Below are 12,939 nucleotides of genomic sequence, written 5' to 3'. Positions count from 1 at the left end.
TCTATCACAGTAGAAGAAATTACTGCAATTTTAGCAAATTGAAGCAATAAGCAACACCTATTTGTTATTTCAAGGTTCTGTAGGTCAATTAGAATCTCAGTAGGCAGAAATCGAGGTATCAGCAGGGCTGCAGTCCTTTCTGGAGGTTCTGGGGATGAGTCATGCCCAAGCTCAGATGGACAGCAGAATTCAGTTTCTTGAAATTGTAGGACTGAGGATGCTGTTTCTTTGTTGGCTATCATGTGGGGTCTGGGCTTTGCTCCTAGAAGCTGGTCGTATGACTTCTCATGCTTTCTATATGTCCTTCCTCAAGCAACTGTGGGTCAAATCTTCTCATGGTTTGAATCTCTTTGACTTCCATTTCTGCCACATTTCTATTTCTCTCACACCAATGGGAATTCTCTGCTTTTAAGGACTCATGTGATTAAATTGGACCCATCTAGATAACCCAGGATAATTTCCATTTTTTTCTTTATTGATTAAGGTATTACAAATGTGTCCTTATTCTCCCATTGTCCCTCTATCTCCCCAGTCCTGACCTCACCCTCTGCGTCCATCTCCATTTTTAAGTCTTTAACCTTAATGACATCTACAGGTCCCTTTTGCCACATAAAGTAATATAATCACAGGTTCCAAAGATTAGGGAGTGGACATCCTTAGGGGGCCATTCTGTTTATCTTAGGAGGCTATGTTTGACTTTAAGGTAGTGGTTATCTATGGGTAGAAGAAAGGATGAGCTAATGGTATAAAGAAGACTTCAAATCTATAATGTCCCATTTTTTAAAATGAATCAAAGCAAATATGGTAAAAGTTAAAATTGCTAAGTATGCATGATATTGTGGAGGTTCTTTATATTTTCAAGTCTTTATTCATGTTTGAAAAATTACATAATATAAACATTTTTTAAAAATAAGCAACAAAAAACATTGGAAAATACAGAAAATGGTGTTTTATGCATCTCAGGGTTGTAGAGCAAATTCAAACTGGTTTCAGAGATCATTAGTAAACCATAGAGATGCTTCAGAAGAGTGGTTGATGCAGAAATGATAGCCAGGTAATACAATTATTATTTTAATATACTTGGGTGTGAGAAAATGAAAGAATTTAGTCAATAACTATAGGGTATTTGGAACTGGGAAATTATTTTTAGAAAAAAAACAATGTTATGACACACACACAAATGGAGAAAATAGTTTGAATGTGCTATGTTCTAAACACAAAGCAAGAAGAAAAATATCAATGCGAGAAATAACAAGTTTGAGGGAACTAGGTCCCAGAGGAAGCAGAATGAAATAATATCTAAAGCACAGGTGGAGGCATTTGTCTTGGATTGAGATGGAACATCTCCTGTAGTATATTAGCTCAGGCTGCCATAACAAAATACCATAGACGGAGTGGTGAAGATTGACAGAAAGCAGCTTCTCTGGTCTCTTCTTATCAGGGAGCTAATCCCATCCTGGGGCCCCACCCTCATGACCTCAGGTAAACCCAATTATAGCCCAAAGGCCACATTTCAAATACCATCACATTGGGGGTAAAGACTACAGCATATAAATGTGTGTGTGTGTGTGTGTGTGTGTGTGTGTGTGTGTGTGTGTGTGTGTGGTGGGGGGAGAGGGCGGCACAATTTAGTCCATAGCTTGTACCACACTGAAGGAGGGAGTAAAAATAGTTGTTTGTATACAGGGGTATCTGATCACAGGCAGGAAGATAGGTAAACATGTGGTTATATATTGGCCACAAAAAATGCATAGAGTGAAATCTTCAAACTCTTAATCTATAGCAAAAAGAAAAGACAAATAGCAAGGTAAGGGGAACAATGAGAACTCTGGCATACTGTGGAAAAGAAAGTCAAAATTAGGAAGGAAAGAAACATACATATGGATGGACACTGTTGCTTACCTATTTTATTGTTATTGTACCCTTTTACTTACTAACAACTCTAACTTTATTTAGATACCTGGTACCAGGGGTATTTCACTATTGTCTAAACCATTCATGAAATTCTGCCCTCCTTTGCCAGATACTAAGTGTCCCAGTCTTTCTTGCAGCTAACAGTAGCCAATGAGTGCAAAGGGAACCCTCTGGTGGAATAGTCTTTGCTCTCTTCTCTAATTTGGACATGATGTATGAGAATGTGATACTAGGAGGTACAGGAGCCTTAATGAGACTATGAGGGAAAGAGCAAAAAATTACAGTTACATTGAATCAATAACTTGACTTTATCAAGTTAATGTGAAACCAAAACCCAAATCTCATACCCCCATACTTCTTCTTTTTTTTTTAATCCTCAAGGATACATTCTTATTGATTTTTTCTTCTAGAGAGAGAGAAAGGAATGGAGAGAGAGAGAGAGAGAATCATTGATGTGAGAGAGAAGCACAACCGGGGATTGAATCCACAACCTAGGTAGGTGCCCTGACCATGAATCCAACCCACGACGTTTTTTGGTGTATGGGACAATGCTTCAACCAACTGAGTTATCTGGCCAGCCCCCCCCCCCCATAGTTATTCTTAAGTGAAAATAAACATTCTTATGAGTTAAATTATGGCTATTTAGTTTTTTTCTTACTTTCATCCAAATGCATCATTACTGACATGCAATGCAAACATAGAAGAAGAAAACAAACTAGGAGAAAAATAAACTAAAAATTTTCAAATTATTTGCTTATGCTTCTTTTGATAGAAATATGTAATATGAACATTTCTTTAAAACGGGTTGGGAGGAAAGATAAAATGATAAAAATTGGGATTGGAGAAAAAGTCAGACAAAATAGTAAAGTAAACCAAATAAGGCCTGGAAAAAAATCAGCATTATCAAATATGTAAATTAGCAATACCTAATCCTATTTAATAAAAGCCTAATATGCTAAGTGTCCAGTCATCTGTTCAACCAATCAAAGCATAATATGCTAATGATATGCTAAGGCCACTCAACCGCTCACTATGACATGCACTGACCACCAGGGGCAGACGCTCCAACCAGTAGGTTAGCTTGCTGCTGGGGCCTGGCCAATAGGGACTGAGCAAGACGGGCCGGACACGCCCTGGAGCCCTCCCACGGTCCCTCCCCCGCTGGCCAACCTCCCAAGTCCCTCCCTGGCCCCAATCATGCACCAGTGGGATCCCTCGGCCTGGCCTGTGCCCTCTTGCAATCAGGGACCACTCGGGGGATGTTGGAGAGCCAGTTTCGGCCCAATCCCGCAGGCCAGGCTGAGGGACCCCACTGGTGCATGATTTTGAATTCGTGCATGAGGCCTCTAGTAATAATATAATAGGCATGTACTGAAACAATATCATCAGGGACTTTTACATCTGGAAACTACTAATTAGGTAATTTGGACCAATACACATTTAAAAAAACAAAAAGCTGAACAGCATATTTTTAAGATGTGCTCTGAAGATATCTGAAAGCTAAGAAAGCGGTGAAGAATTATGGAGCCATCCTCCCAAAGAAAATCCAGGGAAGTAAGCTCAGCATTTGGGGCTCTCTTTTCCCCATTGGGGCATCTTTAAGAGGTGGTTGAAAATATGAGAAGTTATTTTGACAGTTTCTTAAAGTTAATGGGAAAAATGGATTTCAGGGACCACCAGGGTGTGGGTAGAGCCTCAAAGGACAACACCCTGAAGTAAAGTTGGATTGGAAGCAGGCTTGCTTGGCATGGGCTGAAACCCATCTTCATCTCAGCCCCTGCAGTTACATAGAATGATCCAGAACTGATGATGCTCATGGTACTCTGACTAAAGCAAGGGAAAATTCTCTCTGGACGAAGAAACTACAATCCAGAGTCTTGAGTGATTTCCATAATTTCATAATAATATCCTGTTTTTAATAAAAAAATTAAACAATAATATGGGGAAACAAAATCTAGAGAAGTTGGTAATAGACCCAGATACACTACTTTAAAATTTAAACTATTTATGGAGACTTAAGACAAGATTGAGAATTTTGGCATAATATTTCTGGAAACTATTAAAAAACAACAACACCTAAGTAAAAAGCCTAGAAATAAAAAATGTAATCACTGAAATTAAGATCTTAAAGTATAAATTTACAGGAGATTAGACATTGTTGAGAGTATACTAGTGACACGTAAGAAGAAAATATGTAGAGCAAAGCACAGAAAAAAAAAAAAGACAGTATGAGATACATTATGTATAGAATGCAGGCACCATACATGTACATGGAATTCCAAGGAAGAGAGAAAGAAAAATAGTAATAGATGAGAAAATGGGGCAATATGTAAGATAATGGATGAAAAATTTTAAACTGAGAAAAAATTACAGGGTGACCCCAAAAATGTATACACACTTTAACAGTTGATAGCTCAATTTTGAAAATGAAATATATAAACACTACCTTTACAATTATTCAACGCATGTGTATACATTTTTTGGGACACCCTATATACCAACTACAAATGCTAGAAGTCCTATAAATAAATCCCAAATATGATAAGTAAAATGAAAGTCACACATTTTCACATCATAATAAAATTACTAAAGGAGATAATGCTAAAAATGCAAGAGAAAAAAAAAAAAGACAAATTAACTCCAGAGAAGTACAATTAGATCGGATCTTTTCAACCCTTTTCATCTCATGGCACATATAAATAAGTTACTATAATTCTGTGGTACACCAAAAATATTATATTTTTGACAATCTGAGAAAAGTAGGTATAATTTAGATTAATTCACACTGGCTGGCTATTGTCATTTTCTTGTTTGACAATAAAAGGGAAAAGAGGTCAGTGCCCCTGACTAAATAGTCAGGTATTGCTAGTTTTAAAAATTCTTGTGGCACATGAGTGTGCTGCAGCATACCAGTGGAAAATCACTGAATTAGACTAACAGTTGATTTCAGGAGAAACATTAGATGAACAAGGAGACAGAGAACAATGAGATATTATCTTGAAAGTACTGAATAAAAAAATAACTCCCCCATTATGATTTTATGTCTAGTAAAACATCCTTTAAGAATGAAGGTGAGATAAATACATCACTAGAAGACTTGAACTAAAGGAAAAGTGAAAAGGAGAAAGAAATGCTCACAGATGGAAGTTCTTACTTTCTTCTGACCTATCCTGATTCGCTAATACTTTTTAACTTTGTCTAATTTGTGTTAAACTCATCCACTGAAATCTAGTTTAAGCTTTTGAATTTGCAATTGCAGATGTAGAAAAAAAATTGAGCAAAAAAAAGTCAAATATGTAGGTAAATTTAAATTACTATTGACCTAATAGTGTTTCTATAATAATAATTCTTTACTATATATAATAATTAAACCCATGACATCATTAACATGATCTAAAGGTAAGCTGTGAGTCACTGAGTTCCAGTGGGAATTCGCATTGGGATCTTCCGGTACTCATTTTTAGCTAATGAGTACAAAGTATGCTTCAGGCTGAGTTTCCCAGCAATCAGGGTGGACCTAGACATCCCCTGGGCTTTTAGGTCTTACCTTGCCAACCTATTGGCCACCTTAACGCACAAGCCCTTCTGAATGGCTACACCTGAGCCTCCTTTGTTAGGCAGGTGCTCTGAGCAATGTATTAACAGTCACAGAGAGAGATTTGTGAAGAAATGACTGTGTAATTTTGCTAGAGGAAGTATGAAAGAATTGCTGTGCTACTTATTAGGAATTTGAAATTTTCATGTTTTTCTTTTTGTTGTCATTTTGTGGAGCAATTAGGGGATAAGAGCAAAAATACTCTCAAAGTTTAGAAGAGCTTTCTGAAGTCTTTATTTGCAGAGGCGTTTGAGTATTGAGCTTACATACTCCTATTTATGCACAAAAAGTCTCCCATAGAAAAAGCAATGTCAGTTCACATGATTCAATGTTGTGGTACATCTTCTGTCTTGTGAATTTCTCCTGAGCTCAGAGTCATGCCCACCAACTCAGAAAAACAAGATGCACTCAGTGCCAGGAAAACACAGAAACCAGGTAATGTTTTCCCTGTTCTCTGACGGTTTTCTCTGTGTTCCCTGTAGGACCCCTTTACCCTCATTCCCACCACTTCTCGTCATTCCGCATCAGGCACTCTGTTCCCCCTCAGTCCTCTCAACTTACCTTTATTCTCCTGGTCTGGAGGTAGGAGAACATTTCTCTGACATAGTATTTGTTTCTGTTACCTTAAATGTTTTGGTCTGCTCCTCAAAACCACTTCTCTTTTTCTTTTTGGGAAAATTACACACTTGGATTGGGGGTGAAGACAAGAGAATCCAATGATTCTTCGGCACCTCAATTGTCTTCAGCACTATACTTAAGTTAGTAAGTTAAGAACTCACAACTTTCCAAAGTAATTATTTTTAGTCTTCATGTTACACGTGGGACAATTGAGACAAGTCTGTTTGCTGTATTCCTTGTTTCTGGTGCTGAAAGCCCACATTATACCAGAAATCTGGCCGTTTGGGGAGGCTGATACCTGAGAGCTGACTGTTATGGTTGGGAGGAGATCAGAATATCAGTGATAGCTTTTGGGCACCTCATGACTCAAAAATAACCCTTTATGAGCTCTTCAAACATGTAGGGTGCAGAAACAAATCTTTCGTCATAGTTATCCACCATAATTATGTATTCTGTGGTATGTGGAAGTTCAGAACAGGGCACAAGACACAGCTTCGGTGCAAACCTTTGCAGTGGGTGAAATTTTTATCCAGTATCCTTTCTACATCTGGTTTCATGGGAGTCTAGGGTATCCAAGTCCCTTCCTGGTTTCTAATCAGATCTGTTCTCTGTGACTCTTCTCCTCCTGAGTCTCATTCATTCACTTACTCATGCACACATTCACTTTTGTGTGTTTTTTTTAAAAAAATTATTTATTGTTGAAAGTTTTACATATGTCTCCTTTCCTCCCCATTGACCTCTCCCCACCTGCTCCCACATCCCCAGCACATGACCCCACTCCTCTATTGTCCATTGGTCATGCTCATATGCATGGATCCAAGTCCTTTGGTTGATCTCTCATTTTTGTTTTTATTTTATTTATTTATTTTTAATTTATTGTCTAAAGTTTTACATATGTCTCCCTTTTCCCCGCTTGACACCCCCTCCTGCCCCCAGCCATTCCCACCCCGGGCAATCCCCCACCGCCCCATCACTTTTGTTTTTAAATAACATTTTTGAGCAACTCCTTTGAGGCAGTTACAATTCCTAGGTGCTTTTTGCATGTCTCATTCTAAGATGAACTCCTCTTGGCCAGCTTTTCTTTGGAAATGACCTAGTCAGCTAACTCCACCTAATTGTGACAGTAACTGAAAACATAAAGTGGCAGCATTCTCAGAGCTGTTCCCATTCCACATCTGGACTCACTAGTGTGAATAAACGAAGCATCGAGAACAGTAAAATTGTAGCACCAGGTGAAAGTGATGATTGCATTTACTTCTGTGGCCCCTCAGATAGCTAATGTAGTCCACCTCTACCTGTGAGGGAGTCTGGCCCGACAGGATACAATTTCCAGGTTTGTCCTCTGCAAGAGTTTTGTGCTTTGGCCTTTATTTCTAAGAGAGGACGTTTCCCCAAAGTTCAAGGAATTTCTAGTGCTAGTAGTGGGGCTCCATTTGGAGATGAGTAGAACAGAGGGGAGCTTTCTTTCTGCTGCCCTCCGAAATGATAACGGGCGGTTCTCTGTCTGTATTTCATGGTTTGATTCCTTGCTTTTCCAGCATCTTCTGCCACTGGTGTACTGTTCTGCGGATGAATCCAGTCACTAACTAGAACATGTATTTAGCTAGAACATGAGTGGTGAGTAAAAGAAGAAAAATAAATGCAATTGCCACATACCTGGAAGTATTTAGGTTTTTAAAAGTGATATGTACAATTTATCCATGTATTTTCCTCTTTTAGAAATCAAAGAGGAGATCTATATCAACAGAAAATTTTAAACTCCACCTTAATACCAAATTCTCACACTGATATTTAAACTTATTTATCTTCTGGACTACTGGATTTTCAAAGGTTTTTTCTTTAATTCAGTGTTAGTTATTGCTCAACTAGGCGAGAAATACAAGTAATGTGGAGTTGATTCCTAAGAGCAGCTTTAGTGCTGTGTGTGTTTTTTGGATAAACAGTGGGGGGAGGGAATCATGGATTTTGAAAAATTGAATGTGCTGGTCTTGTAGTTTGAACACAAGAGATAGAGCAGGACATTAGGGTCAAGATGGTGTGTTAATAGTGTTGAAGGGTTATCCTGAGCTGATCGTTGTAATCTGGGTTGTCAGATCACAGTTGGAAAAAAGGGTCAAGCTTTTGAAAGTTAGAGGGTAGTCTATATGTACAATTGGCCTGAAGGCTTGACAAGAGCTGACTCTGAATAGATCACACAAACGGGGCATGGAGATTATGACCAGAGTATGTTTTCAAATCCGTCAGCAGTTTCTTGTGATAAATTACATAGTATCTGGGATAGCTCTGTGCTGCTTTCTCTCTAATTAACCCCATTTCTCCTCACTGGGCAAATGTCCAGCCACTAACCACTCTTCACTTTCCATTAATGATCTCATTTAAATACTTAGTGAATAACAAAAGCCATCAGATGAGAAGTACTTCCTTCCTAACACCAAATCTACTGACTTCATGCATGTTTGATGGATGGAAAAAACCTATTCTCACTTAAGGCCATCCATGCTCTGCTTATGCTGTGACACTCACCTGATCCAGAGACACCATTTCTGCAATTGTATCTCATTCCTCCTGGAATTTCTCTTTCTACTGGATTACTAACAACTGTTTACAAACATCCTTCTGTAGATTTAATAATAAAACAACAACAAGTTAACTCTAAGACATTACAGAAAGAACAATAAATGTGGACGGAGTTGATCTAGTGTTGGGATTCGGTAGAAAAGATTATTTCAGGTTTTAGGAAATCTAGAGACTTTGCATTTCAGAAATGCATTTTTGAGTAGGCATGAAACTTTGTGAATGGAGAGTAGGGTTAAAACACTGAGATATCAGACATTAGAAGAGGCGCCACCCCGTTTATTTCTGACATTCCCAAGAACATACTGAAGGCAATGAGGAACCACAGTGTTATCTCTGAGTTCATCCTCATGGGGCTGTCTGCGGACCCCCAGATCCAGGCTCTGCTCTTTGTGCTGTTCCTTGTAATTTACCTCCTGACCCTGATGGGGAATCTGATGCTGCTGCTGGTGATCGGCTTTGATTCCCATCTTCACATCCCCATGTACTTTTTCCTGAGGCAGTTGTCCTTCCTCGATCTCTGCCACTCCTCTGTCACTGTGCCCAAGCTGTTGGAGAATCTGCTGTCTGAGGAGAAAACTATCTCAGTGGAGGGCTGCCTGGCTCAGGTCTTCTTTCTGTTTGCCTCTGGGGGCACTGAGTCCTGCCTACTTGCTGTGATGGCGTATGACCGCTATGTTGCCATCAGGTCTCCTCTGCTCTATGGCCAGGTGATGAACAGACAGCTGTGTATGGGGCTGGTGTGGGCCTCATGGGGTTTGGCTTTTCTGGATGCTCTCATCAATATCCTTGTAGCTCTCAATTTAGACTTCTGTGAGGCTCAAAATATCCACCACTTCTGCTGTGAGCTGTCCTCTCTTTATCCCTTGTCCTGCTCTGATGTGACTGCAAGTTTTACAGCCTTGCTATGCTCCAGCGTCCTGCACTTCTTTGGAAATTTTCTCCTGATATTTTTCTCCTATGTTCGCATTTTGTCCACCATCCTGGCCATCAGCTCCACCACAGGCAGAAGCAAGGCCTTCTCTACCTGCTCTTCCCACCTCACTGCAGTGATCTTCTTTTATGGCTCAGGATTTCTACGCTACCTCATGCCAAATTCTGGATCCACTCGAGAGTTAATCTTCTCCTTGCAGTACAGTGTGATCACCCCCATGCTGAATCCCCTCATCTACAGCCTGAAGAACAAGGAGATGAAGGCCGCTGTGAAAAGGATGTTGAGAAAATGTTTCTGGTGCTTCAAATAATAACATCAGAATGATTAGGATTCTGGGTAGAACTGCAATAAGTAGTGCCTGGATATTCAGGAGAATTCTCTGATGTCAGGATCTGTAATGTGCCCTACAGCTTTTCTTAAAAATACTTAAGCAGAAGTGGAGTTAATTTTCTTGGAATGATACCAGTTCAGTCCTAGTCAGAGCAAGTGGGGGGGGGGGGAGGGGGTATCGCAATTATTCCTACAAAAATATTGAATTTATTACACACAGTATGGTAGACAATGTTATTACACTCTATCTATCTTTGCCACTCTTCTAACAGCTAAACTCCATTTGCTCAATATGGTTCCATAGAGACTATTAATCATAGATTCTGTTATCATGGTGTCCCCTAATTCTCCCTGTCCCTGCTCATTATTCATTCTTTCTTCCTGGCACAGTGTCTGGTACATGGTCAATGTCAGACCATTCACTCTGTAGGAATTTTAATGAGGAGAGATTCAGAGAGGCAGAGGTCAGCCATTCTGTTTGCAGTACTCTGACAGCCAATCCCAGTGGCCCACTGATAAGATCACTAGTGTTATCCAAGATTGTGCCTTTTCATGGAAGATTTATAAACATGAATTATAATAAGAGCACATGATCAGACTCTGCTGAGCATTTTACAGACATGATCCATTTAAATACCACAAGTGCTTTAGGTAAAGGCTTTAGTTATCGTTATTTTAAGAAGAGGGAGGAAACTGCCTCAGAGAGGTATGTGGTGGGGATGGAATTTGGAACCAAATGGACTTACCCTTAAGTCTATTTTTTTACCACCTCACCACACTGACTCTCGCCTGGATGCTGTGAGCTTCCCCAGACCAAATTCATGAATTCCCTCTTTAATTATTGTTGTTGTCTTAATTTCCGTTATTTAAGCAAGTCAGAATTATATTCTGTCATTTGCAAGGAAATGACCAAAAAGACATATTGGTGCCAGCATGGAATTGCAGATATAGACATCTGAGAACAATGGAGAAATCTGAAAACTTTTGTTGGATCTATGCATGTCCAACGGAGACGACAAATAGCACATTTGTTTATCCTGCTTCAAACCATTTACCTAATCGCCAAAATTCCTGTGAGGGGGCTCCATGACAAGAGAAGATTCCCCAGCTCGTGTGCACTGCTAGACAAGTAGCTCTGCCAATCAGCCCAGTGATGCTGTAGAAATGGCAGAACATGAGAGCATCAATAGCAGAGCAAATGCTGCACAAGGCCAGTGGGAATTCCAAAAAGAAACTAATAGAATTTCAGCAGAGGTCTCTTAGATCAGGAAACACAGATGGAGAATTAGTGAGAAGGAGATTTGGGAGAGATGTGTGGGTGAAAATTATGCAAAAAATTAATTAGTGTCCTTTCCAATCTGCCATCTGCAATGGAGTCACCACCAAGATGCAGATTTTCATCACTCTGGAGGTTGAACCCTCAGATACAAGAGAAAATGTAAAGGCCAAGATCCAGAATAAGAAAGGAATTCCCTCTGATGAGCAAACTGATCTTGGCTAGCAAGCAACTGGAAGACGAATGTACTTTATCTGACTACAACATTCAAAAGGAGTCCACTCTTCATTTGGTGTTGAGACTTCGTGGTGGTGCTAAGAAAAGGAAGAAGTCTTACTCCCAAGGAGAATGAGCGTAAGAGAAAGAAAGTTAAGCTGGCTGTCCTGAAATACTACAGAGTACATGAAAATGGCAAAATCAGTTGCCTTTGTTGGAAGTGCCCTTCAGATGAATGTGGTGATGGAGTTTTTATGGCCAGGCACTTTGACAGACATTATTGTGGCAAATGTTGTCTGACCTATTTCTTCAACAAACTGGATGACAAGTAATTGTATATGGTTAATAAAAGACATGAACTAAAAAATTAAAACAAATTATTATTTCTTTTTGAAATTACCTTTTGGTTTTTGCTTATTTACAACCTGTCAACTGCCATTGTCCCCTTCACTTTGCACTCTCCAGCCACAGAGAATATAAACTCAAAGAGGTCAAGGACATTTTTTTGGCATCTGCACTACATTTTAAAGAATATTATAATTTTTAAAATATGCTTGTTGCACAATAAGTAAATTTTGAATGTGTCAATTATGGGCAAAGAAATGAGAATATATCTAGGATGGAGTCTCACCAGAGGGACCTTACTACCAAAGCAGTTGGAAATAATTATATGAGCAGAATAGTCTACTATGTGATGCAAATCTCTTTCTTCCATGTTAGTCTAGTTCTGGGCCATGGACTCACAGTTTGGCCAGGGCTGGGCAAGGTGATAGTTATTCAAAGGTTCAACAAGATTTTCATGCATGAAAGCTGTTCAGCTGTTGCCACTGGTGAAATTTATTTAGATAAAGGTCATATGCAACTTTTGTTAGCTATATTACCAAATACATTCTATTTTTTGTTTCTATTATGAATTAAAAATTCAACTGCAATTATTACTTGTACACTGACCTTGTATCTGGTCAAGTTTGTTGAACTATTTTCCTAGTTCTAATGGATTGTTTATAAATACTATTGGATTTCTAATTATTTTGTCTTAAATAAAAGGAAATTAGATATTCATGTTTTATCTTAAATTACATTTCACATTTTAATGATTTCATCTTAAATAAAGAGAAATAATTTATTTTTCTATGTAATTTCTAGATATTTCGTATTTTACAGTTAATTCACTTTTTAATGATTTCATCTTAAATAAAGGGAAATAATTTATTTTCCTATGCAATTTTTATATGTTTCATATCTTAAAGTTAATTCACTGGCCTGGACCTCTAGTGCAGACATATTTTTTATTGGGATCAGTGAGAAAGTTTCTCATGTCTCAGCATTAAGGATAATGTTTGTTCTGTTTTTGATCAATTTTGACTTAGTACACGAGCTCTCTTCTAACCATATTTTGCTGAGAATTGATGTAAAGTTTTATCAAATGTGTTTTTTATTTCTATTAAAGTACTTTTTCCCTTTTGTTTACTAATATATAGT

The 12,939-nt window shown here is 38.6% G+C and overlaps 1 protein-coding gene and 1 pseudogene across 2 annotated transcripts; both read left to right on the top strand.

The window, feature by feature from the left end:
• Positions 1-9,015: 9,015 nt before the first annotated feature.
• LOC307102362 (olfactory receptor 8S1-like) lies at positions 9,016-9,945 on the top strand (the record flags this gene model as incomplete). Its single annotated transcript, XM_079775912.1, has 1 exon — positions 9,016-9,945. The coding sequence occupies one exon, from the start codon at positions 9,016-9,018 to the stop codon at positions 9,943-9,945; it is 930 nt and encodes a 309-aa protein (XP_079632038.1).
• Positions 9,946-11,352: 1,407 nt separating this feature from the next.
• Positions 11,353-11,789, top strand: LOC307101033 (ubiquitin-ribosomal protein eS31 fusion protein-like; annotated as a pseudogene). Its single transcript has one exon. The product of its transcript is annotated as a ubiquitin-ribosomal protein eS31 fusion protein-like (transcript).
• The last annotated feature ends 1,150 nt before the right edge of the window (positions 11,790-12,939 follow it).

Source organism: Cnephaeus nilssonii, assembly GCF_951640355.1.
Source record: "Cnephaeus nilssonii genome assembly, chromosome: 6".
NCBI classification, from domain to species: domain Eukaryota; kingdom Metazoa; phylum Chordata; class Mammalia; order Chiroptera; family Vespertilionidae; genus Cnephaeus; species Cnephaeus nilssonii.
Note: the sequence above shows the minus strand (reverse complement) of the source record. Positions and strands in the feature narration are given on the sequence as shown.